This window comes from Mirounga angustirostris, unplaced genomic scaffold (assembly GCF_029215605.1).
Source record: "Mirounga angustirostris isolate CCGP_5_RB_7025 unplaced genomic scaffold, mMirAng1.0.hap1 SCAF_12, whole genome shotgun sequence".
Classification (NCBI taxonomy): domain Eukaryota; kingdom Metazoa; phylum Chordata; class Mammalia; order Carnivora; family Phocidae; genus Mirounga; species Mirounga angustirostris.
In genome coordinates, this window is record NW_026991720.1 from 32,488,020 (window position 1) to 32,515,656 (window position 27,637).

At 38.8% G+C, this 27,637-nt stretch overlaps 1 protein-coding gene across 19 annotated transcripts in view; it reads right to left on the minus strand.

The window, feature by feature from the left end:
- Positions 1–27,637, minus strand: part of ST7 (suppression of tumorigenicity 7) — a 237,249-nt gene that overhangs the window by 17,430 nt on the left and 192,182 nt on the right. For 9 of the 19 annotated variants that reach the window (XM_064575022.1, XM_064575024.1, XM_045864359.3 and 6 more), the window contains 3 exons: positions 20,936–21,008; positions 19,387–19,489; positions 3,181–3,331 (listed from right to left, as the gene is read on the minus strand). The exons of 1 other annotated variant lie outside the window; for it this stretch is intronic. In XM_064575022.1, the coding sequence (XP_064431092.1) occupies positions 3,181–3,331; positions 19,387–19,489; positions 20,936–21,008 (327 nt within the window). Of the gene's footprint in view, positions 1–3,180; positions 3,332–19,386; positions 19,490–20,042; positions 20,179–20,935; positions 21,009–27,637 lie in introns of those variants that run through there. 9 more of the 19 variants (XM_064575023.1, XM_064575020.1, XM_064575019.1 and 6 more) reach the window with 4 other exon arrangements.

The following is a 27,637-nucleotide window of genomic DNA, read 5'->3' on the forward strand; positions in this document are numbered from 1 at the left end:
TAACCTAGAATGGACACAGATCTAGAAGTGATGTCAAAAGATTACACGTGATTGTTTGAAGTTAAAGTGGTCATTCTTTCTTCTAAACTGCATGAGAGATTTATAGCTTTGCTTTTAAAAATGACCAAAACTTTGTACGGAAACATCATTTTTATAAATATATGTATATACAGATATACACATAATATTTGTGCTTGTAGAAAAATATGTACGTGGGGCACATGGGTGGCTCAGTCATTAAGCGTCTGCCTTCGGCTCAGGTCATGATCCCAGGGTCCTGGGATTGAGCCCCACATCGGGCTCCCTGCTCTGCGGGAAGCCTGCTTCTCCCCCTCTCACTCCCCCTGCTTGTATTCCCTCTCTCGCCGTCTCTCTCTCTGTCAAATAAATAAATAAAAACCTTAAAAAGAAAAAATCTGTATGCTTGTTGAGAAAATTTGAAAAATACAAACATGAAGGAAAAAAAGAAAATCTCTTAAAATCCACTTAAAGGTATATTTATTTCCAGTCTCTTTCCTTTGCTTATATGTAGAATTATTTGATTTTTTATAAAATCGGGCTCATTCTATATTTAAAATGTTTAAGTCAATATTCACCATCAAAAATATAATTTCATATAGAAAGATTAACTTTCTAAACACTAGAAGAGGAATAAATACACCTGAGCCTATAAGTAGTAGTGTAAACTGAAGGCTTCCAAGCAAATGTTTCAGAGAGAAGCGATCTTCTTACGCTTAATCTATTCAGGAAAGGTCTAAATAGTCGGTATTATAGAAAAGAAGACTGAAGAGAAAGTGAACTTGAGTTTACATCCTGGCTCTACCAACAGTGTCTGCAAAACTTGAAACAAGCTGCTGGTCTCAATGACTCCTCCTCTCCTAAACAACGGAGGCGGCCACCTCTCAACTGTCTAAATCAGAATGTTGTCAGGAAGAGTATATGAAATGACGGACATGCAAACCCTCAGTAAATTACCCACTTATACACACACTCTCCAAGGTACTTAGTGCCTACGAAGCACTCTCACTATTCTTGTCTAGAATTGAGGTATAGCTTTCTTTCCAAAAACTGAATAGTAGTATAACTTCCTTGGAGTGGTTTCTATTTATCTGTAAGGTTCAAATGCAGAATTTCCCTTTCCTTGAGGTCCCTGACTGTCTTGCTATACTGGTTTATGTCTAAAAATTCACCTCCTCTCTTCATTCTGCCCATCTAATCTGAGGTAATTAATTATATTCCCCCAACATTACCACCCTGGTAGATTTCGGAGCTCACTAAGTCACTTCATATTTGTTCAAATCCCATTGTTCTTCCCAGTTGATCCAGGGCATTCCCCCCACCCCCACTGGTATCTGATTATATGGGTAACTAATTTCCAAATAAAATTTCTAGTTATTCCTCATGGGATTTTTTTTTATGGTTATGCCATTCCTAACACCGTGTCTTTGTAACTTTTAGCCTATTTTGATCCTTTCTATATTACTGTAACTTTCTTATCAATCAGATCCAACTGGTAAGCTTCTTTTGTTAGGTTTCCAAAATGCTAATCTATAAATATGTCTTTATTTGGTAAGCCAATCTATCCATGTCATTTTTTTCCACAACTAACCCTAGGTGAGGCCTCTCATGTTCAATCTTGCTGGGCTTTTTCGATCTCTTTTTCATGTTTAAATAAAAATTCCTTTTGTCTTTTTTGGGTAGAACACCTTAAATGCAACAATAAACCAAGCCAACAGGGACTTTACACGAGCCCACACATGCCCTGAGTACAATGTGCTGTCTTAAAACAAGACCAGGGCACCTGGAGTAGCTTATTATACAGAATGGAGTGGGGGTGGAAGCATCAACCAAGTCAACGCCCCTCAAGTTATAAATAGTAAATTATTTAAGTAAACTCACTAGAAATTCTCGAAAGCAATATTTTCAAAACTCAACAAAAATCTTGCAAGCAACTTGAGTCCCATCTCTGTCAACTTACTTTTACCCCATTCCATTTGGCTGCCCCCACCCCCCTTCCTGCATCCATTTGGATTCCTGCTGGGTTTGGGAAGGGCAGGAAAAGGGAAGAGCAGAAGATTATCAAAATGAAAATGGAAGCAGCAAAGATAAACAGAGTGAAAGGGATTAAAAAGACATTCCTTTGTGAAGCTGATCAGAGTAGGAGTGAACTAAGAAAAAATTATCAGAAGACTAATACTTGTTTTGTTTCCCTATGAGAGGGGGAAAAAAAACACCCCACACTACATGTTGTACTTGTTTTGCTTAACTAGTAACAGTGTGTCAACACCCATTTTGTCCAATAATCTGTAGTTTTGGGCCTTTTCCCTCAATTTACATTCTTCCAAACAGCCCCACCACTTTGCACAGTGTCCTTGCTTATGACACTGTCCTAGTTCTTCATGGCTTGGTTCAAATCTCCTATGACCCATAAAGTCACCCATGACTGCTCCACCCCACTGACCTCTCCCTTTGGAAAAATCACTGAGCAGCTGCTGCATGCTGGTTACTCCTTCCAACTAGACAAGATGCTTCTCCAGGACAGGGAGCATGTCTCACCCGCAACTGAAGTCTGCTCTCCTTACACAGAAGGATAGTACCTGGCACATGCTCAGACTGATTATCCCCACATCCACCAAACAGGCATTATCCATCAATATACAAATGCTATACCTGCCACCCAACACTAGGGTCCTGTGGTCACTGCTCTTGTTCTGAAGTATAACTGCTGCTCATTTGTTTGGCCACCCTAGCTCCAGTGGAGGATAACTGTGGCTCTTCAGCCAGTCCTCCCAGAAAGGCCATCTAGAAGTAGTCATCGGAGCCTAGCACGAGGCCAAGCCCTACGCCAAAGATTCCCATGAAGCTGAGGGGGTGCCCAGGTCCCCAAGGAAGGTTTTCCAGTTATAGAGTGCTCCTCTGCCAGAACAGTCCAGATTCATCCCGTCCACTGCATAAACTTGCTTTTTGGAGGTATAGGGATGGCATCACAGTATCATCCACCACCACTGGGGAACTGAAGAGTCTCAGTAATTAACCATCATCTCTCATGATGGAACATTTCAGGGAAGAAGAGCTATAGATATGCAAATCATCATTATTCATCATGAACACTCAGGATAAAAACAGTTTTAGCATCTTTCTGTGCTCTTAAAAACGTTTCAAAGAAAGAAAATTACTTACTGCCTTCCCACGTACAATGCAAAAGATTCAAAGCCCCTTCCACCCTCTTCCAGTGTGCCAGATGAAAGAACGCATACGCTATTGCTTCACTGTCCCCTCGCTTCAGGATATGTTCTGGGGGGAGGATTAAGCTTTTCATTTCTAGGAGGTACTGAAATAAAAAAAGGCAGGAGACAGATGCATTAAAACATAGTAATTTGGAATTCAATATTGAGAATAGAGAGGTTGGTTTCCCTAAAGCCACCACTCATAAGCATTTCATCAAACCTGCAACCTTGTTAGTACATTTGAAGGTAATTACTAAAATATCCAGCAACCCAAAGCTTGCTAATAGATAGTTAGCCTTCTACTACTTTCCTACAGTGGAGATCAGAGGCTTTCAGGGTAAGATACTCTAATCAGCGAAACATATATAGACTCAAACAGCAAAATGGAAAATTTAGAAGACACAATAAAGTTGGTATAATTTTGTAACCAGAAACAAAAATACATAAAATGGGCACAGGAAGGTTAAGAAGTCATAAGACTAAACCCACTATACTAGAGAGACTTGAGACTGACTAGTGCTGCCCATTATTTTTTTCTATACAGATTTACCAAGGAGAAGGACCTGGTCCTGTGAAAAGAGCCACCCCTTGCTGTTCAGATGCTGGAGGAAGGAGATGTGGCAGCCCGAGCATAGGAAGACCTCAGGGAGGGGAGCAGTACAGACCCCAAACTATACTGTTCTTTTAGATCCTTTCCCAAAGACTGAAGGGTCCTCAGCTTATGCCTCTTCATTCCTATCTTCTACGAAGGAGATGGGAGCACAGGGCCAGAATGGATTCTTTGGTGTTTACTACCGAATAGAAAGGGAAGCAAATTTAGGGTGGTATTTTATATTTGCAAACATTAACTTCTTTTTGCTGGCGGGCTTCTCCCTGGGCTTCACTCCTCACCCACACATACATACACACCATCACCACCAACCACCATCACAACAACCCATGCATCTCCTTTAAAATGGAGATTAGCGGATGATGGAGGGATGTGTTTAATTAAAATGGGACAAACACAGCAGAAGGAAGTCTAGGAGAAGAGATGTTCAACAGTTTTAATGTCAGAAACAATTGCCTGAAGATTCATCTATGAGAGGGTGAAGAATGGAAGAATCCTGCTACACAGAATGGAGATCATGGTACACCTCTCCGTGTTCTGTTATCTCATGTGGCTTTATGTGCTTTGCACACTGCGTGCAGGTGCCTTTAAGTTTCCTCTCCTGTTGGCATATCTGCTATCGGGATGCACTTGCTTAGCAGGAACCAGGAGGACACACACTGGCCTCTTGGTTCAGCAAATGCAACTTTCCTCACTCTGGGTCTGGTATCTGAAAAAAATCTCCAAGCCCCAGGCCTCAAAAAAGTGAGAGAGCCTATCGAGAGTGCAGCAGAGAAGAGTGATATAGCCATCACACTTGGCGGTGAGGGGGTGGGGAGCGTGGGAATAGAGGGCCCTCTGTCGACAGAAAGACCTCCATTGGAAGGCCTCTTCCCAGACCATTCCATGAAGGTGGTGATTACTCTAATGGGAACTCCTCAAGGATGAGTTCCAAAAGGACTTTTTGGTCAGATCCCTTTTTGAATTCTACAAGTCACTGCCTTCCTCCTTCATCTTGTTTTAAAACAGTGCAGAACAAAAACCTTTTGGGAAAAATTACAATTTTGAGTTACCTAGTAATCCAACCAGCACTACATTTATAATGAATAGCAACCATAATATAAATATAAGGGTGAATTTTACGTTCAGAGATATTTGACTATCCTCTCGTGATCTTGTTACCTTAATCGAAGCGATTATACTCTATGTTGCCACCGCCCATGATGATCTTAAAAGACTCCAAGGCAATGAGTCATGGGAAAGACATATAACCTGTTAAGTGCTATAAATTGTATTAATTGTTTCAGAGTAAGAGAAGAAAGATCATTCAGTTACTCTTAATAATCATCAGGAGAACAAAGGACAGGGAAATGTTCTTGCCTAGTAAAAGCCCTAGAGTAAGGCTTTATTTTTGAGTTTCCAATAATTATTTATAGCTACCCTGCCTACCAAATAGTCAATTTTTAAAGAAAGAACATGCTGTATGAACTCTGAAACAACTAAATATGAAAACCATTAGTGCATGTGTCCCAGGTATACAGAAATCTCTTCAAGTCCCTGAGAATAAGATGGTGGCTGAAAGAAAAGTATAAACTACCATTCCTTTTATTTCTATGATTAGGAAAGTCTTTCAAAGTCATTTCATTAAGCATCTATAAGAGAACTCTTCTCTTGGCCTAAGGAACCTTCAGGAATAGGGGCCTCTGAGAAGAAGTGGGTAGGCCCACATTTGTGGGTAGACTTGAAACAGAGGGGGCAGGGCAGAGAAAACTTGTGTGTATGGGGTGTAGAAAATTACCTATATAATTTTATAATTAGAATAGATATAATAGATCTGCATTATCCAATATGGTAACCTCTACCACATGTGACTATCTGAATTTAAATCAATTAAAATCAAATAAAATAAAAAATTCAGTTTCTCAGTTCCACTAGCCATATTTCAAGTCCTCAAGTGAGGCATGTAGTTAATGACTACTATACTGGACAACGCAGAGACATTTCTGTTAGCACAGAAAGTTCTATGGGAAAGCACTGCTGTAGACAATGGAAGTTTCCAATCTTCAAGTAACTAAAATAATTTTTAACATGAAAAAATTTTATAGACACCTATGGTAGGAATTATTATTATAGTATTGACTGAAAATATATAATATGGCAAAAAGCTACAATAAATGTAATAAAACAGGAATTCATTTAAAAGCATCACTGGCCATCAGAGCATCTAAATATACTTGGAAAATAGTACACATGTGTGTGAGACAGATGGTTTACTCAGCTTGCAGGCTCAATGTGCTGCATATGGCCTCAAGGACATCATCGTCCACAGCCCTAAAATAAGGCCGTGAGGTAATGCTTTGTTGTTCCTCTAAGCAGCCTCTGATCTTTGTGTATGTGTACTTTTCATACATTGCCTTGTATTAGTTATTTGTGCATCTTTTCCCTCAGCTGAATCATAAGATCCTCAAGAACATGAATCTCGCTTCCTAAGAAGTCTCTCAAAATGAGCATCCTTGCTCTAATCAGCCTCATGATGCTAACCAGAGCAACTCACCAAGGACACTCAGTTACCTTCTCATTGAATTTGCTTGATGGCAGAAATAGGTTATGCCTATAAAGGAGATTTATACTCCGGTATAGTTCCAAACAAAATGTTGGCTCTAACCAGATGACGAAGGCTAATAACAACAATCTGTTATGTTTTTGGCCAGGCTTAAAAATGGCTGGCAAGATCAGTTCTCAACATGTGCAATGTTTAAATTAGAAAGGCATGGAACAACATTTCACATCTTACTTGTCAAGAGAAAAATAAATGGAAGAGGGCAGATCCCTATCCACAAGTATGCAGAAATCAATTAGAATAACTGTAGCTTGCAAATCAGAGAACACTCTCTGCCAGTCTGTAATAATTATTTGGCTTCTATTAGCTAGGCCAGCATTCCGTGCTATCTTGCCTGCTACCCTGCCTCTAACTTCCTTCCAGATTCTCAAATCACATTGATCTTGAAGTACAGCTTCTAAAGGTTTCGGAAGCAACTTTCAAAATCTATTTGTCAGAATCTAGTTCCTTATGTCCATAGGAACATACAAAGTCAGAACATAGAAAGAGGAGCTGAGTAGTATGGACGTATTTAAGAGAGGCTGGCTCACCTTTCAGGAGGCTACCCCAGGTGACTGCTCAATGCTCTTCTACTAAGGTCTTAAAATTCTCTAACAATTTGAGTGAAAATAATCCCAAAGTTAACCTTCACATAGACATTAATGTCCAGGAATTAATTCATACCCCTTTTTTTGGATTTTTACAATACCAACAATAGAAGTCATATGAAATCATTAGGGAAAAAAATGGGAACAAACAAAATAGGCAAATACAGGTTAATTTTAGCACACTTAGCTAAATTTAGGTAAATTCAACACATTTAGGTAAATTTTAGCACATTTGGATGATGGCTATCAGGTTCCTCCCAAAAAATCAGGTAGTGGAAGAATATTAGCGTGAGAAAATATTCATGATCTATTAGTAAATGAAGAAAAAGTAAGGGTACCATACAGATTATGATTTTGGTACCTAAAAAAAATAGATATGCGCATTAAAACACTGTAAAGTCACAGACTGAATGTTAATGGTGGTTAAATATTTGATTTTATGGGAGATTAATTTCTTTTGTGCTTTTTTGGTGCTTTCCGAGTTTTCTATAATAAGTCATTTTTATTTCTCTCTCTCTATATATATGTATACATGTGCATGTGTGTGTATGTGTACATGTAATACAAACATATTTTCTAGACTTGCAACAAAAACAAAAAAACAAGCCACACAAATGAAAAAAAGATAACCAGAGACAGCAATTTTTATATGTTTACAGTGCTTTGGTACAACTGGGTATGAAAGAGGCTGAAAGCCCAGAATGGATACTTTAAAAATATCTATCAGTAAAGAGTTCAGAGAATAAAATTAGTCCTATTTGGAAGACAAGCTATATATTTTGAGTCTCAATGTTGCCTACTCCCTGGACTCAATAAGACACACGCTGGAATAGGACAAAAATACCACAAGTAACCATGGCTCTCTTAAGGCATGCTGGGATGGGACTGAAATACACAGTATCACGGTTCCCTGCCTCCCCTGCTCTCATATACCCTCGGCCATTTTGACCCACTGTTTGAATCCCAGCCCTACTGTTCCACTCTGAGACCCTGGATAAATTAATTTCCTTCAACCTCAGCCTGCTCATCTGTTAGAATAATAAAAATACACATCTTGCCAATTTTAACTGTTGAAGATTATGTAGGATAATATATGTAAAGCATTCACACAGTACCTAGCACATACGTGTTCATGAAATGGTAGCTATTTTTACTAACAAAAAAATGAAATGTTTATATTACTGTGGAGATAAGTTGTATTTTTTGTGTATGTATGTCCCACAAATAATTGAATCTGTTTTTAGGTAAAATACTTCAGCAATTTTACAGTAGTGGCAGGTCGCCTGAAAAGAACTGGCTACTGGGGGGTCACTAACCAATCTGTAAACAAGCACAATGCAAAGCTGAACTGCCAAGTTACACCTGGTGATCTGTGGTACCACTCAGGGGGCCTCCGTACAAGATAACCACTGCTTGCTGGCTCACTTCTCTATTCATCAGTTACTGTACTTCATTCAAAAACCCACAGTGCATCCCAAGCAAAGATTTAGGAGAGATCATGGTGTAGTATAATGACACACCCATGGCAGCACCCACAGTTTACCTTAAGGACACGCCAAGGGCATGGACATGAATTGGTCAGGTCCCTATCCTGATGATCCCTAATCTTTGTAGAAGCGTGTGTGTGTGTGTGTGTGTGTGTGTGTGTGTGTGTGTGAGAGAGAAGACAAAGAAACAATAAAATTCAACATGATGACTGCCTTAGTAAGAGGTATATACAGTTGACCCTTGAACAATGTGGAAATGAACTGTGTGGGTCCACTTATACGCAGATTTTTTTAAAGATTTATTTATTTATTTGAGAGAAAGAGAAGAATGCGAGCAGGAGGCGCAGACGGAGAGGGAGAATGAATATCAAGCAGACTCCGCGCTGAGTACAGAGCCCAACATAGGGCTCGATCCCACGACCCTGAGATCAGGACCTGATCTGAAACCAAGAGTCGGATGCTTAAATGACTGCACCACCCAAGTGCCCGGTGGATTTTTTTTTTTCAATAAATGCAGTACAATACTATAAACATATCTTCTCTTATGATTTTCTTAACATTCTTTTCTCTAACTTACTTCATTGTAAGAATATAGTATATAATACATATAACATACAAAATATATTATTATTCAACTTTATGTTATCAGTAAGGCTTCCAGTTAGTAGCAGTAAGCTATCAGTAGTTAAGTTTTTAGGGAGTCAAAAGTTATAATGGGATTTTCAACTACGTGGGGGGGTTGGCATGCTTAACCCCTGCATTGTTCAAGGGTCAATTTGACTAAGTACTGAGGAAGCAAATGAGGGGTACTGTCTCTGAGAAGTTTCACAGAAAAAGGAAAGTATGAGTCAGTCTTATTATTATTATTTTTTTAAGATTTTATTTATTTGACAGAGAGAGACACAGCGAGAGAGGGAACACAAGCAGGGGGAGCGCGAGAGGGAGAAGCAGGCTTCCCGCGGAGCAAGGAGCCTGATGCAGGGCTCGATCCTAGGACCCTGGGATCACAACCTGAGCCGAAGGCAGATGCTTAATGACTGAGCCACCCAGGCGCCCCGAGTCAGTCTTATTATTAATTAAATTAGTTCACCTACAAAGATGAGGGGAGGCAGAAGCCACTGCAAGGCTAGGCAGTGGCAGCAAAGCATCAAAGGGTATATTGTGCTTATAATCTTAAGGTGCTTAAGTCCTAACATGATAGGCAGTCCCAACACTGACCAAGCACTAACAGGTGTCAAGTATTCGCTCAGATACTCCTTACAACTCTGTGAGGGATTAGGATTCTTATTTTACAGATGGAAAAATGAAGGCTTTGGGAAGTTAAGTAGCTTGACCAGGGTTGCACAAATGGTATGTACCAGAAACTGCACTGGAACTCCGGTTTTACGCTACTCTCCAAGGGAAGCAGGAAAAGTAGACTGTAAAAGTAGTTCCGTCCTATGCTCCAGAGTCTGACCTCCGGTCTGAGTTATTCCATAGTTTTTAAACTTTGAGAAACAGAAAAAAAAAAAAAAATGTTCAAAAGAAAAAGAGCAACTTAAAACAGAATACGTGAAATTGATATAAAACAAAGTGGGGGGGGCCCCTGGGGGAGGGAGCTAATAGAGGTCCGAGGAATCCTTATGGCTCCTAGGAAGACAGTTTGAAATCTGCTGTAGCAGGCAGTTGGGAAGTGAGCTGGTACCACCAGTGGTTTTGAAAGAAAGGGACAAGTCAAGTGGACAAGAGACTGAACTTAGAAAAGTCTTAAAAAGCTTCTGTCACGGTCTGGGTGAGGGGTGACTAAACCGAGGAGGGCTTCCCCAGGACTTGGCGCCTGGCTGAATCTGATGGCAAGAAAAGGCATTAAGGGGGACTGTGAAATTTCTAGTTTAGGAAACTAGAGTAATGTGAGATAGTTAGCTGATATAAGACACCAGAGGACAGCGGAAGTGCTTGGAGGCATAGCCTGAAGGCAGCTGGGTGTGCAAGTCTGGAGCCCGGAAGAGAAGCTGGACACAGGGATTTGTTTGTGCAGGGAGAGGCGGAAGCTGAAGCAACAGGAGCACAGGAGATCTCGCAGGAGAGCTTCAAGCAAGAAAACGGTGGGTAGTGAATGATGTTCCCAGAGGACCAATCACAGGGATGGGCAGGGGAGGAAACGATGTAGGAGGAGAGTGCCCCGAAATGCAGGAGTGACCCAGAGAGCACGCAGTACAGAGCCAAGATGGCCCTGAGGTAGAAAAAGTGGTCAGTGGGACAGAACACTGAGGAGAGATGAAACCGGATGGGCTTTGACAAGAGGCCAAAGGATCGGATGACCTAGGTAGGCTGGCCATGATGGCAGTGGCCTTGGTGGGGCAGCTATACTGCTTTTTGTTAAAGAAAGAGATCTTTTAGAAACTGTCTATTCCTGAGAAATGTGCCTAAAAACTGGTTTCTGCTCACTTTCCTCTGGGTCATATTTCCACAATACATTCTCCTTATTCTAATCCAAAAAAGCTTTGGAACAAATATGACTCAATTCAAAGAAACTTATATTGAAATAATATTTCTGAAATGTACCATTGATATACAGTATCACAGACAATCTGCCAGAGTATTTTGAGTTTCTGCTTCCAAGCTTCAAGCATTTTTAAATGCTAAAACCCACTACACGTTTTGTTTCCTAAATTGGATTAAAAAGCAATTTTATACTCTGTCAATCAGCTCTACCAAGACATAAAGGGAGGATTGCACTAGTGTCTGCATGAAACAGAATTTCCATCACTCTAACAAGGTCCTGTGGACACTCCATTAGCATATACAATGACCAGGATGTTTTCTCCCACAAGCCTCTTAAAACCCCCATGAAATAAGAGTTTCTAGATTAACATTAGATGAGCTTTTTTTAAAAAATGTGAATTTTTATTGGGAATGTATTTCTGTCATAACATCTTTCATTCTTTCCTATTTTCTCATGACTTTCCACACTCTGAGACTGAGAATTTAAAAACTATGTATCTATTAGGCTGGATCCTCCTGTCAATACCATGTCAAGCCTGGGCTGTCCGGCTGGTAAAAGGAGCTTCAGGAACACAGCAAGCTCCCTCCCCCCAGCACACTCAGGGACTGCCCACTGCACCCCGATGTGGGGCCAGTAGGAAGAGCCCATGGCTTCCTAGTGCTGGTATTTTAGGCAAGATGAAGATGAAAGCTTTCCCTGCATTGGTGCTGGTGATTTTTTTCCCCTCAATGTCTCCACCGACAACACTCAGGCATCTCAAGCCCTTGGGGCTCCCTCAGCCCTCTGTTGCTCATCAGAATGGGTGTGGAGCCTCCAGTTCTATGGGTGGGACCTCACATGCTTGGGATTTTCCTGTAGTGGTAGTGACTGGTCATAGGCTTCTGTTCTTTTCTAAACTGTATGTACAGGTGCCTTGGGGTTGCTGGGCTACCTGCTTTCTCATCCCAGTTTCAACCATAGCAGTTCTATGTCTACTTGCTTTGTTCATTAAGGCTTCATATAAGATTGTATTAGGAGGGAAAAAAGTGTTTACTGCTCTAAAAAATCATTATTAGTTACTTGTCATTGTTGTTTTGGTGGCATTCCAGAAAAAAAAAAATAGGAGACAGAGGTCGGAAACAGGTAACTTCTAATCAACCATAAGCAACGGATTTACCGACAGTTATAAACTGGGAATTCCAGAAGACAACAGCTGTAAGCCAGAGCATGCTAGAGCCTCCCCTCAAATCTGTAGGCTTAAAGGGACGCTGTGGGTACTCAAGGTCAGGGGCAATGCAGTGCCACCGTTAAACTCTCTAGTTGTCCTTCTTACACTAGGATGTTTCAAAAAGTACTTATTAATGCATTTTTCTAGGCAGTGTCTATTGTAGCCCAGCCAGCAATAGCAGAAATAGAGCTGAAAGTACCAGGGAAAAGATGACAAAGGCCCAACACATGTCCAAGTGCCTACTATGTACTGGATGAGTTACACAATGTAATTCCATTTACATTTCCTCAGACCTATGAAGCTTTTATTTTTATACCCATTTTATCAAAAAGGAAACAGGCAGGGAGCTAATCAACTCTCCCTTCCCATGGTTCCCTTTGGGCCATGGACAAGAAGTAGTGAGAGTCCTTGTTTCAAATACTTCTGGACCCTGTTAATGACACTTCACAGGTCTGCCTACCTGATGTCGCTACCTCTTGCTCTATCATTACGTTAATATGTTTTCCCGGTAAGAACAGGAAGTCTACATAATGGGCCTGACAATTCAGAAAAGAATAAACACACATGGCTAGCAATGTTCCACCTTACTAGTAGTGGCAAAGAAACGCCAACTAAAGAACAGAATTACATTTGTACCCAATGAAATCATAATTATTTTTTTGTTTTCCTTCTTTCTTTTTTCTGTTTTAAACAGATTGCTCAATGCTGGTGAGGGTGTGAGAAAATGGTAAAGAAGGCATTACCTGCTGATGGAGGTGTAAACTACTACAATCTTTTTTTGGTGAGCATCTGGCAATAAACATTAAGAGCCCTGAAGTGCTTCTATATGTTACTCAGTAATTCTCATTCTGTATATCTATCCTAAATAGATAACGTAAACACCAAAATATCTTTATGACCAAAAGGTTTGCTATTATAGTTGACCACCTGATGTCTACAACAGAGGACACAAGAATTAAATCATTCTCTTCAATAAATAATGCGAGGAAAACTGGATTCCACATGCACAAGAATGAAAATGGACCTTTATCTTAAACAATACACAAAAACCAACTCAAAATGCATTAAAGATTTAAATGTAAGACCTGAAACTATAAAACCCCTAGAAGTAAATATAGGGAGAAGCTTCATAACACTGGTCTTGGCAACAATTTCTTGGATAGGACACCAATCGCATAGACAACAGAAGTAAAAATAGATAAGTGGGACTATATCAAAATAAAGAGCCTCTGTGCAGCATAGAAAACAACAGAGTGGAAAAGTAACCTATGGAATGGGAGAAAATATTTGCAGACTATACATTTGATAAGGGGTTAACATCCAAGATATACAGGAAACTCCTACAATTTAAATAGCAAACAAACAAAACAAAACAAAACAAAATAACTTGAACAATAAATGGGCAAAAGACATGAACAGCCATTTCTCCAAAGAAGACATACAGATGGCCAACAGGTACATGAAAAGATGCTCAGGGGTGCCTGGGTGGCTCAGTCAGTTAAGCATCTGACTCTTGATTTCAGCTCACATCATGATCTCAGGGTTGTGAGATGGAGCCCCACACATCAGGTTCCCCACTAGGCGTAGAGCCTACTTAAGATTCTCTCTCTCCCCCTCCCCCTCTGCCCCTCCCCCAACTCACTCACACTCACTCTCTCAAAAAAAAAAAAAAGATGCTCAACATCACAAATTATCAGGGAAGTATAAATCAAAACCACAATAGATATCATCTCATACAAGTTAGGATGTGTGAGGCCATTGTCAAAAAAAGAAAAAAAAAAGAAGACTATAACAAGTGTTAGTGAGAAAGTGGAGAAATTGGAACCCCTGTGCACTGTTAGTGGGAATGCAAACTGGTGCAGCCACTATGCAAAACAGTATGGAGGTCCCTCAAAAAATTAAAATAGTGGGGTCCCTGGGTGGCTCAGTTAGTTGGGTGGCTGCCTTCGGCTCAGGTCATGATCCCAGGGTCCTGGGATTGAGCCCCATGTCGGGCTCTCTGCTCAGTGGGGAGCCTGCTTCTCCCTCTCCCTCTGCCTGCTGCTCCCCATGCTTGTGCGCACTCTCTGTCAAATAAATAAGTAAAGTCTAAAAAAATTAATTAATTAATTAACATAATACTGCCACATGATCCAGCAATGCCACTGTGGGTATTCAGCCAAAAGAACTGAAAACAGGATCTTGAAGAGGTATTTGCTCTCTGATGTTTATTGCAGCATTATTCACAATAGCCAAAAAAGTAGAAACAACCTAAATTTACATCAACAGATGAATGGATAAAGAAAATGTGATATACACACACAATGGAATATTATTCAGCCTTACAGAAAGGAATCCTGTCCTGTGCTGTGACATGGATGAACCTGGAGGACATTATGCTAGGTGAGATAAGCAGTCACAGGACAAATACTACATGATTCCACCAATGTGACATATCTAAAGTGTTCAAACTCATAGAAGCAGAAAGTAGAACAGTGGTTACCCGGGGCTGGGAGGAGGAGGGAGAAATGGAGAGGTCCTGGTTCAAAGAGTATGGGGTTTCAGACATGCAAGATGAAAAAGTTCTAACAACCACGTGCATACAGTTAACAATACTATACTTCATACTTAAAAATTTATTAAGAAGGTAGATTTCATGATATGTATTATTTATGATAAAAAATAAGGGAAGTAAATCATCCAGAAAACAGTTACTGAGAATATTTTAGAGTGTTTGAAGGCACAGGGCTAAAAGACTTGGACTTTAATGTTAAGTTAGAAGATAGCCTTTTTAAGGTCAAAGAACCATGAAAATCTGATGATCCTCCTCCAAAAAAAAAATAAATATACCCCCCAATACCCAACCACAAAATTCAAGTTTAGAGCCCCAGGTTAATTTTTTAAAAAATGTATATGCTGTGTGACTATGATTCCTAAGTATTAAAAATGCATGGGAAAATAAGGCTAGAAAGAGTCTTAAATCGGATTAGATGATAGGACTATGAAAAATTTCTTTATACTTTCTTCTAATATAGAAAGAAATTTATTTTTATACCACCACTACAGAGGGAAAAAACAAAATCTAATACTGTCTGTAACAAACCAGTAAGTTAGTCTTGTTTTGGAAATGTGTCAGAAAATGAAATTTATCTTTAGCACCCCGAAGGAGTTAATGAAACATCCTCCAAACCGAAAAGGGGTCTCTTCACAGGGAAAGACTTGCAGTGTAGATACAGCCTACTAAGAGTATGTAGCATTAGTGATCCTTGCAGAGTGATGAATCACTGAGAGAAAAACACCATCCTCCCATGTAAATCTCGACATTGCTAATGATTTCTTGGCTAGGACACCAAAAGCATAGACACCAAAAGCAAAAAAAAAACAAGTGGGACTACATCAAAATAAAAGGCTCCTGTGCTGCAAAGGAAACAAAATAGGTCAGGGTAGGTGGGGAAGCATATTTGCAGGGAAAGCAGAAGGAAAAGCTAAAACAAAAAAATCCAATAAACTATAACAATATACAGATGAAGATATAGAACAGAGATGAGCATGGCCCTTCATTTGTCCAGTAACTTAAGTGAAATTTTCTTTAAAAAATGAAGAATATTCCCTTTAAATTCAAAGCTCTTATTTTAATATCATTAAATGGAAAACATCCTCTAATGGTTTAGAGATTTCATCTTTTTGAACCATGTACCCAGTTCTTAGAAAACAGCAGCATCATTAAGATCCTAAAACCACTAGTCATCCTCAAAAAGGGGAAAAGAGTAATTCTGTAATCAATTCACGGTAGTGAGAGATCACAGAGGGGAGAGACTGATTCTGGGATGAGGAATGAACAGGTTTCCCGGTGGTGACTTTTAATGGTGGAGGTGAAGGATGAGTAGGACATCCTCAGAGGAAGCAAAGAGGGAAGAGGAGGAGAACGTTTCTGGAATAATAAACAGACTGTTGGAAGTAGCTAGAAAAACCGAAAAACAAGTTGGGTCATATTTTAAAGGATGTTGAAGAACCTTTCAAGTAGTTTATATCCTCCTTTGTAGGGTAGGGGACGCAGCTGCAGTTCCTCAGGAGGGGAGTCACACAATTCAGTTTATAATAATGAGCCTACGGGCTGCTTCCTCCTTATAATCTGCTGCAATCGAAAGCCTCAGAAATCCTTGTGTTTTAGATATACCTGACTACTTAAAAGGCTCCCTTCAGAATAGAGGCCCACGGCTTTTTACTAGTTCTTATTTACTTCCTGGTCCTGAAGTGTGTTTAGGAGAGAGACTCCCTACTCTGCACATTTGCAGGTGAAGAGTGTTCCTAAGAGTAACCCTTCTGGAGTAAATAATTGGTATTTTTCCACTGGATATTGAAATATTAACTATGTACCTCTGCTTAATAGAATACCAGACAGACCTAAGCTGGACATTCATGGAAGGCAGTTCTCAGCTATTTTATCTGGTATTTTTTCTCCTTCTAACAGACTATAATTGGGTAAAACGGCACGTAGTTGCTGAAAATTCCTGTGGTAGGCCACTGACGACTTCCTGTGATAGAGAAAAAGAAGGCAAGGAAGTGTTTAAAATAGGAGAGTATCTTGAGGAAATATGAACTGTCCATGAGTGCCTTGGGAAGTCACGTGCCCGCCATCATTTGAAGGCTTCAAGTCTAGGCTGGTCCGCAACTTGGTGGGATGGTGGGGGGGCTGTGGAGGGTGATATTGAAGGGTTTGAGAACCCAGAACCAGTTCAGGCTCTGTCATTTACTAGCTGTGTGACCGTGAGCAGGTCACTTAACCTCTCCAGACCTGCAGTGCCCTCATCTGTGTAGCAGGGCTAATAGGCTGATACACCTCACAGTGTTGTTATGCAAAATAAATGAGAGGCATATGTAGTTCACTTAGTACTGTGCTTGGCACACAGTAAACATGCAATAAAAACCAATATTAAAAATAATCATCACGATATCATTATGAGGAGAGATTCAAGCTGAGGATGGGAAGGTGTCCTAGATGATCTCTGAGCTCCCTTCTTACACCAAGAGTCTAAGAGTTTATATCTTTCACTGATGTCTCATTAGAATTAAGCCTACCTTCTGCCTGAAAAGGCACCAGTGTGTGTGTGTGTGTTTACTAAAGTATTAGCAAGCAGCCCAATAAATAGGTCATGTATAAAGGATGTTTATAACAGCCTGCAAATAGTACACGTACGTACCAGAGGTTTGTGGTTAATTCTGGACATAATTCTGAACAGTGATTCACAGGGCCTTTTCCCCATGGAAATGTCAATAGATGAAGACGATCTAGAAACAAGTTTTCCCTCAGCACAATCACCAACAAAGCAAAGTGTAGAGAATCGGTTTACCTATGTACCCTATCTTTTCTCCAGTCAACAATTAAAGAGTAGAGTGAAATCAAATATTTCAAATGTTCCCACTTCTAAAAAGAATTCTATTTTGCAGGTAGAGTGCTAGCTGACTGAGTCAAATTCTTCCTAGGTAGCCTTAAACTATTTCTTAGGGCTTTTAATACTCTTCTAGAAGCTCAATCAACCATTTAAGACCCTTATCATAGAATTATACTACAGCTTCAACTAAAATATCTAACCAGCAAGTACCAGTTTCCTATCTCATGCACTAAGATTACAAAGCTCTGCTAAAACTGGAAGAGTTAGGACCCAGTTTCCAGATTTGAGGGGCTGCCAACAAGTCCAATATCAATTTTAATATTTTATGAACATATGATGTTCAATTTTTCAAAGAACTTTGACTATATTATCTCACTTGGTCTTTATCACAGAAGGTAAGGTTTATATTTTTATTGTCATTTGAAAAAATGAGGGAAAGCTTTGAGTTCAGAGATGCTAAGCCCCCAGCTCCCATGGCTAATAAATGACAGAGCCAGAACTTGAACCCAAGTTTTTTCTAGGACTCTACTGCTCAATGCTACTTCTAGAAGAGCTTATTTATACTCATAGAATAACTCTGTATTGAATATAGCATTCAATAGATATTAATTGATGACCTAAGTTGACTGTAATTCAGGACAATATTTTCATGATTAGCTTTAAATTTTAATCAAATTTGAACAAACATTTTTAACTAGCCAGGAATACATTAAATAAAGAGATGTTATACCATGCTATCTATGATACCTAAGTCTACAAGTACTATGTTGGTCATTATCCACTGGAACTAGAGTGGATAACTATATCCTTCACCAACTGTGGCACTGTGCACCATTCTTCAGATTCTGTTTTGTGAGAAAATGAGCATGACCTGAGTCAAAGCTCAGAAATGATGTTAGGTCACCTATCTCTGTCACTGTGAATATCAACAAAATAAATTAAAGTAGGTAACTCTACAAATCCTCACATACACACATACATGCACACATACACCACCCTCTTGCTACAGTACTGCAAGAAAACAAAATAGCCTTCCTTTGTCATTTTTCACCAGTGAAAGTCTTCCTCAGAAATTTGAAAGAAATCTATGCCTGTGGTACCCTGTATGAATAGTTTCCCAAAGCTCAAAATGTGCTTTATAACACTGAGAAACTGAAAATAGCACTCAGCAAGGTGCCTATCACATAGCAGGTATTCAAATATAGGTAAATCATAAATACACATCCATCTCCTAAATAAAAGATTATAGAAATATCCTCTATCGTGATTTGACTCCCTTTTAAAATCAAATTCAGGAAAATAAATATATGGGAAATACTGGGTATTTATAAATTGGTCAATCATGTGGTTAACAATTAAGATAAACATTTCCTACTACATATTCCTCCTAAAATGGCACTCACAAAGCACTCAGAACGTCTTAATCAGTATTTTTTTTTTACCATTTATATTCAAAACCAGGTTCATTTCCCGAGTTGGGTCTAAGTAAGATTGTAACTGGTGTGAAATTCCTATCAAATGCATCAATACTCTTGGGATCTCTGTATTTTGCCAATTTCAGGCTTCCTGGCCTGACCTGCCTAAGCCAGGTCTATCAATTTACCCCAATTATAGAAAGCCCCCAAATCGGCACAAAGCCTATTGAATGTAGTTTTTGCTTAAAAATGAAGCTAACCATGGACTATATAGGGCCTCAATGTTCATTGGCCGCAATTCACTTTTTTATACTGGGTGTATTCGAGACATGACATTGTGGTCACCGAACACTCTCTGCTATCATAACGAGTTCCTGTGGGGATTCCACAGACTCACTTTTGGCACGTGAGGATTGAATTCCACAGCTCTATGAATAGCCTCTACTGCATTCATCTCTGCTGTGCTCAGCCCCCGCCGAGATGCAGCCTCGGGAGAGAATCTGAAAAGCAGAAAGACAAACACCATCCAGTTGGGACCACTGCTTGGGCATCAACCCGGAAAGGCGTCTACACGTCAAGGGCCCATAAAACCACAGCGAGCCAATGGCATGAGCTCTCCAAACCTCCACTACACGGAACCTCTGAGTGACCCCTCAGACCGAGGCCAACAAAAACCCCAGCAGAAGCAGAAAGCGTGCTTGCATCTAATCTTGGCAGGAATTAAATTCAGCTGTCAAGTCTCTCTGTCTACATAGCTAGTCTAAATTTTCTATGAGGTACCTGCTTAGGTCAGGGGAGGGGGTAGGACTGACGAGGGCAGACAGTGTAGGAAAAAGAGAAAACTAGGTTACAGAAGAGCGTACGTGGTTAAAAACAGAACTGGGGAGAATTTTAAAGGAGGCTCCCAACCCAATGTCAGTGCTGCGATGCAGCTTCCACCACAGGCCAGCCTGCTTGGGGCCGTTCCGGCAGGGGGGTGTGCGTGCCCAAACTGCGGGCGGGACACCTGCCCAAGTGAATGAAAAAAACCAGACCATGCAATCTCTTTCTCACCTCACACCCAGGGCTAACTCCAGAGCTGTGCTTGGCAGGCAGACACCACAGGGGAAGCTGTGACAACCCTGGCCCTGCCCTCCCAAGCTGGAGTCGCTGTGTAGGGAGAAAAGATGTTGCAGTAGGTACTGGCGATCTACAGGATAAAAAAGAATGAAAGAAAATTACTTCGGTCTTGAAGTGCACACACACTTAACAGCAAACCTGTCTGACAGAGCAGAGGCTGTTTTCTTTTCCTGTTATCTGCTTTTCAGTGCTTCAGAGGGATTGTATTGGGGAAACGTAAGCATTTGTGAACTCAAGAACAGTGAAGCCAACTGTTCTTTCACCTGCCAGTCATCTCGGATGTGTATGGAAATTCTCTATGCCAAAGTCACCTGCCTGAATAAAAGGGGCAAATGTCCCACTGAGATGACAACTCAAAGCAAATGGACCCTGGGTGGGGGGTTAATTGGGAACTGAGGAGTCAAAGAATGGGAGATGATCAACCCCTCTGCATCTCACGTGTTTGTTAGGACTACTACCCAGTCTTGGACTGCTGAAGGAAGAGGAATACGCAAAAAAATGAATAAAAGGAAGGCATTTTGTGTAAGTCCCAAGCAGGCCTTTCGGTATCTACTGTCTGGCAAAAAAAAAAAAAAAAAAGTCACCTCAGAGGTATGGAATTTCACATAAATCCCTCTTTAGGGACCCACCACACCCTTACAAAACCTGGGGATATATATTCCCTCCTTCTAGTAGTGAAAGAAAAGATCAGCAGGTTTTAGAAAATGCATGCTCATAAGCAGGGGTCTCAAAGACTAAGAGAAACTTCCAGAGAAAGCCCTCAGAGGCAACACACCTCCTTCAGTCGGGTCAGACATTTAGTACCGCCCAAGCCATTCTCCACTTACTTGTCAGAGACAGCCCTTGCTTTGAGCAAGGCAGCTGTATAGCATATTGTTGCCGACTTTGGTAAGCTTATATCTGTTAGAGAAAAAGAAAGTAGAAACTCTTAGAAGTTTGCAGAAATAAAGAGCAATTATTTTTAATCCACTAGCATTTTAATCATGTAAGTCTAACAAAGCATAAATTAAGAATATTTTAATGCATACAATACACAGCTGCTTCTTATGTAGCAGGGTAGTATGTGAAACTAAGGGTAATTCATATTTTTGTGAATAATTCACGTTTAAAATCCACCAGCCTGACTCTTGAGCAATCATCTTCTATTTAAGACATGGATTTTCATGTATTGAGCTTAATTAATCAGACAATAGCTATAAATTTAAATGTTACAGGAATGCCCTTGATATCATAAAAGGCAGATTAAGGACCTCTATGTCTCTCATAAAAAGTTCTCAACAGGCGTATGAAATACTAATGTGAAGAAAAAATATTACCTGGATCTTTTTAAAAAAAAAAAAAACACACCTAAATAAATTATTTTTTAATGGTCAGATTTAAACCAGATTTCCTTTGCATTAAATTTCAAGAAGTTCATATTCAGTTTTTTGTTGAAAAGGTAACACATTTATTATATATAACATACATGAAAAATCTTTATATATAAGGATATATATGTGAAATCTTTAGAAATCTATACAATTTTTGTTCATTCATATAAAGCCTAATTTGTTTCTCCAAGAAACAGTTCCTCTCAGTCTGTACAGAAAATTTCACACGGAGAGGTGGGAGTGGGTAACAGATATAGATAATTAGTTTAAAGGGAAATAAAACTACAGGGTACAACTGAGAATGGATAAATTCAAAGAGGGTAGTCTCTTTCAGAGAAAAATTTGTGTTTAAATTATAACCCTATTTCCTACTGGATAGTATTTCTTTAACACTGAACCAAATATGCTATGACAGAGAAATGCCATCTTAATTCAGACCATTCCCAGGGCAGCAAAATCCACTCTAGGCTGGAGAAGCTCTTACCACCTGGAATGCTCTGCCAGTTTCTTCACAGGGCTATTTTCAACTTCAAAAGAATTACATTACGGTGGAATTTAAGAAACAAAACAAAGGAGCAAAAAGGAGAGAGAGACAAACCAAGAAACAGACTCTAAACTATGGAGAACCAACTGATGGTTACCAGAGGGGAGGTGGGTGGGGGGATTGGGGAAATAGGTGATGGGGATTAAGGAGTGCACTTGTTAATGATGAGACCGGGTGTTGTATGGAAATGTTCAGTCTCTATATTGTTCACCTTGAAACTAATATAACACTGTATGTTAACTAACTGGAATTTAAATTAAAACTTAAAAAAATTACATTACAGTAAGAATGAAAAGGAAAGTCCCATAACTAGCCAACAGACAGCCACAGAGGAAAATAAGGTCATAAAAGAAAAACAATCCCTAATCCAGTAATAAGTATTTATCACCAATCCCAGCAAGAGGAATTTCTCTTTGAAGGAAATTTCAATGCCATTGATAAAAAATTAATAATCATAGAAAATACCAACACAGAACTAAAGGGAAAGAGGCCTTTGTAACCCTCATCTCATAAATTATATTCAAACAAAATTTCACCACCATATGCATAGTGTAAAATGATGTGCTTATGACTAAGAAGAAAAAAAGAATGTCAAATACTCATGGATTTGTCTTGCTGCTTTTCCAACATCTAAACATTTAACTGCTTCCCGGTGTGGGAAATTAATCCAAGAATCAAATATCTTCTTTACTAGGTTCCACTCATTGATTGTTATTGGAAGGTAATAAAAACTACAGATAATACCATTCTACTTAAAAGTTCAGACCTTCTTTTAAAGTTCAGACTTTTTATTTAAAAAGTATCCAAGGCTTGTTTCCACTCTTCTTGGTGTGATCTGTGTTCCTTCTGTGTCAACCTAGCAGCTTTCCATAAAGTAGGGACCAATGAAAAGTCCAAGAAAGGAGCTGAGGCTGAAGACAATGAACATAATTATCTGAAGCTGGCAACACACAAGACGGAGCCTCACTTGATAAATTAAAGAAAACCTGTTGTTAAGGATTTGGCTTCTCAATGAGAAAGATCAGATTGTGTTTTGATGGTTACCTAAACAAGCAAAGTGACATATTCACTCAGTTGGAAATGCAGAAAAACATACAACTGAGGTGTTCTGTAAAATACTACAGATGTCCAATCAAAAATGATCTTTAATCCAGAACCAGGCCCCCTCTTGCCCATGAACAGGACATTCACAACTAGAAAAATGCAACAGAATTCTGCAACATTACAACTACTATAGTGCGTTTTTCCCATAAAATTTTTTTAACCCTATTCCTTCACTGTATGTAAAGAAGGTGGTATATGTGCATAGTTGTAATGCTTAAAAACTAAATAACCAAAAATATACTTTAATCAATATCAAATGGGAAGTGGGAGAAATGTAAATACTTCATTCCCCACTAGTGGCATGTTGATTCCATTTGTTTTCTTTTACTCAAGTAAATTATTTTGCTCTCACTGTTTAACAAAAATAAAAAATAGCAAAAAAATTCTTGCATAATTTGTTTATTTAGATAGTTTCAATGTTTTCCTTTTAATTCTGTCAAAACAATTCATCTATCTGGTAATGGCAGTTGCCTCTAAGAAGTGAGGAATCACTCTAAAGAAACTGATCCTCAGTTTCCCTGTAGGTAAAGCTTCTTGTTGTTCAAATAAAGTTTTTGTTTACAACAAATTTTTTTAAATGATGCTTATCTTTGACAATAAAAGCAAAAGCGTTGACATTTTGCCTACCCCAGCAATTCACTTCTGAGACTTTTTCCTAAGAGAAATAATCACAACTGTGTATGAGGATTTAGCCTTAAGGATGTTGATGACAATATTGTTTCTAATGGTGGAAAACTGGAAACAGCCTAAATGTCCAATCACAAAAGTTTAGTTAAGATGCTGTACATCCACAGGGTACAATTCTATGTAGTCATTAAATCACGTGGGCGAAAAGTATTTAATGATCTGGGAAAATGGTGCATTGCCGTACCTACATAATAAGTAAAACAAGTTTACAAAATTATGATCTCATATATTTTTTAAAAAGCATTTATATGCACAGAAATAATAAGACTAGAATTATATATACAAAATATCAACAGTATTTCTGAGTGGTGGGATTAGAGGTATTTTTTTTCTACTGTTTATCTGTATTTCCAAAGCTTCCTATGATGTACATGTAATAAGTGATTTTTTTTAAAGATAACAATGATGCTATCTAGAAGAATTCTGTTCTACAAACTGTTTGAAGCAAGTTCATGAGCAAATACACTGGTGAACCAGACAGAGCACAGACAGACAAAGGTAGAATGTACATGAAATGAAGTCTGACCAGAGATCTACTGCCTATACTTACACACACCCTTATGAAAGTTAGTGTGTTCCTTTTGCAATGTGCATTCATTAACCACATTTTAATCTAGTACCTGGCTACCATTTTTTTTTTAACTGCCTAACATTTAAATCAGAGGCAAGAACTGCATGTTTTGGCTCACTTTTAAGAAATAGCATACATACTACCTTTAGGGGAAAGCTCGTTATGATGGGCTGCTTGCTCGTAAGACTACCTCTTTCATTTCTTTAAAAAAAAAATACTTTGACTTGGTTGTTGTTGTCTATTATAAGTTTGAAACTTGTTATTTTGAAATAATTATAGGTTCACAAAAAGATGTGAAAATAGTACACAGTTCTGTGAATGCTTCCCTCAGCTTCCCCCAATGCTGACATCTTACATAACTGTAGTATATCAAAAACCAAAAACTGACATTGGTAAAGTACTATTAAGGAAATTACAGACCTTGTTCAGTTTTCACCTTTCTTTTACATGCCTTCATGTGTGTGTTTAGTTCTATTCAATTTTATCCCATGGCTAGATTCAATCAACCACCACCACCATTAAAATACACAACTGTTCTGGGACACCTGGGTGGCTCAGTTGGTTGAGCGTCCGATTCGGTTTTGGTTCAGGTCGTGATCTCAGGGTCCTGGGATGGAGCCCCACGTCAGGCTCTATGCTCAGTGCAGAGTCTGTTTTGAGATTCTTTCCCTTCCCTCTCCCTCTGCTCCTATCCCTGCTCATGCTCTCTCTCTCCCCCTCTCAAATAAAATCTTTAAATAATAATAAAAAAAATATACAACTGTTCCAAAGGAACTCTCTTGTGTTACCCCTTTAATTGTACCCTTCCCACCCATACCTGTCACCTGGTGATCACTAATCTGTTCTCTGTCTCCATAGTTTTGTCTGCCTGTCATGATTTTATGCTTTTACCACTAGGGAAATGGATAAAATGGTAAGGGAAACAGAGTGGCTAACCATAGTGATGAAAACAGGTAGTATCAGAGATTTTGAGCAGGGAAAAAACAAAAATATCAGCTGCTTTCTGATACTGCTTATTATTTATTCAGAAATTTTATTTTGAGGAAGGAACTTCATAATCATTCTCAGTCCAATTTTGTATGAACATGCTCTTACTATGCAATCCCTGTCTTTTGTAAGTGCCATGTAGCTACCATTATTACCAAAAAGTCCTTCTAAGAATTAGAATCCAGTCTCTTCAACAAATGGTGTTGGGAAAACTGGACAGCTACATGCAAAAGAATAAAAATGGACCACTTTCTTACATCATACATGAATATAAACTCAAAATGGGTTAAGGACTTAAATATGAGACCTGAAACCATAAAAATCCTAATAGAGAGCACAGGCAGTAATTTCTCAGACATTGGCCATAGCAACACTCTTCTAGATATGCCTCTTCAGGCAAAGGAAGCAAAAAGCAAAAATAAACTATTGGGACTACATCAGAATAAAAAGCTTCTGTACAGCAAAGGAAACAATCAACAAAACTCAAAGACAACTTCCTGAATGGGAGATATATTTGCAAATAACATATCAGATAAAGGGTTAATATCCAAAATACATAAAGAACTTACACAACACAAAAAGCCCCAAATAATCCAATAAAAAATGGGCAGAATACATGAACAGACAATTCTCTAAATAAGATACCCAGATGGCCAACAGATACATGAAATGATGCTCAACATTCTAATCATCAGGGAAATGCAAACCACACCTGTCAGAATGGCTAAAATCAAAAACACAAGAAACAAGCGTTGGCAAGCATGTGGAGAAAAACGAATCTTCATGCACTGTTGGTGGGAATGCAAAATGATGCAGCCCCTGTGAAAAACAGTATGGTGGTTCCTTAAAAAGTTAAAAATATAATAATCACATGATTCAGTAAATCCCCTACTGAGTATTTACCCAAAGAATATGAAAACACTAATTTGAAAAGATAGATGCACCCCTATGTTTATTGCAGTACTATTTGCAATAGCCAAATTATGGAAGCAACCCAAGGGTCCACTGATAGATGAACAGATAAAGAAGATGTGGTATACACATACAATGGAATATTACTCAGCCATAAAAAAAAAAAATAAAATCTTGACATTTGCAACAACATGGATGGATCTAGAGAGTATAATGCTAAGTGAAATAAGTCAGTCAAAGAAAGACAAATACATGGTTTCATTCATGTGGAACTTAGAAAACAAAGAAACAAAGGAAAAAAAGAGAAACCAAATTACAGACTCCTAACTATAGAGAACAAACTGATGGTTACCACAGGGGTGGTAGGTGGGGGGAATGGATGAAATAGGTAAAGGAGATTAGGAGTACAGTTATCATGATGAGCACCGGGTAATGTACAAAATTACTGAATCACTATACTGTATACTTGAAACTAATATAACACAGTATGTTAACTATACTGGAATTCAATTTTTCTTTAATTAAGAAAAAGAATCCAAGAATGAGAAAAATGTTAGCTACAAAAACTAATGTTCTTATTAGCAAAGGAGTATGTTCAGGGAAGTCATTACAAAAACAGCTGTGAAACTTGCCTAGAGATCAAATGGATCATATTTGAGCTGAAGGTTAGAGTGCTCCAGGAAGAGTGATTTAAAAAAGAAAGTAGATGCCATATAATATATAGTATGATTAAGAGAAAAAATATTCTTAGATAATGACACAGATATTTGCTGTTATAAAAGAATTAAGGGGAAAAATAAAAAGAAGCTTCAGGAAGAATAAAACAAATCCAAACAACCAAACAAATAATTCAAATACAAAAAAGAAAGAAAAAGAAAGGAAATAATGACATAGCACAGAATTCCAAAAACAAGCAATGCTAAATAAGTATTTCTCACTAGCAAAGCTGAACTCCTGGCTTTAGTTTAAATTTCCTTCCACTTCTCGGCCATCTTTTGTTTCATACAGGCTCCTTTTCTGAAAGGGAAAGAACTTTCTCCAACTGTCTTAGGTATTCAAAATCAGATTGTCATAAAAATCTTTCATTAAAATCTACAATCTTGAATTTCATGTAATTGGAATCACAGAGTATGTACCCTTCCATGTCTGGCTTCTTTCATGCAGCATGATGTTTCTGAGATTCATCCCATGCTGTAGCATGTATCAGGCCTTTATTCTTTTTTATTGCTGAGTAGTATTTCATTTTGTGGATATACCACAATATGTTTGTTCTCTTGCTAATGGCTATTTGGGTTGTTTCCCAGTTTTGGGCTATTATGAATAAAGCTGTTGTGACCATTCTCTTAGATATGTA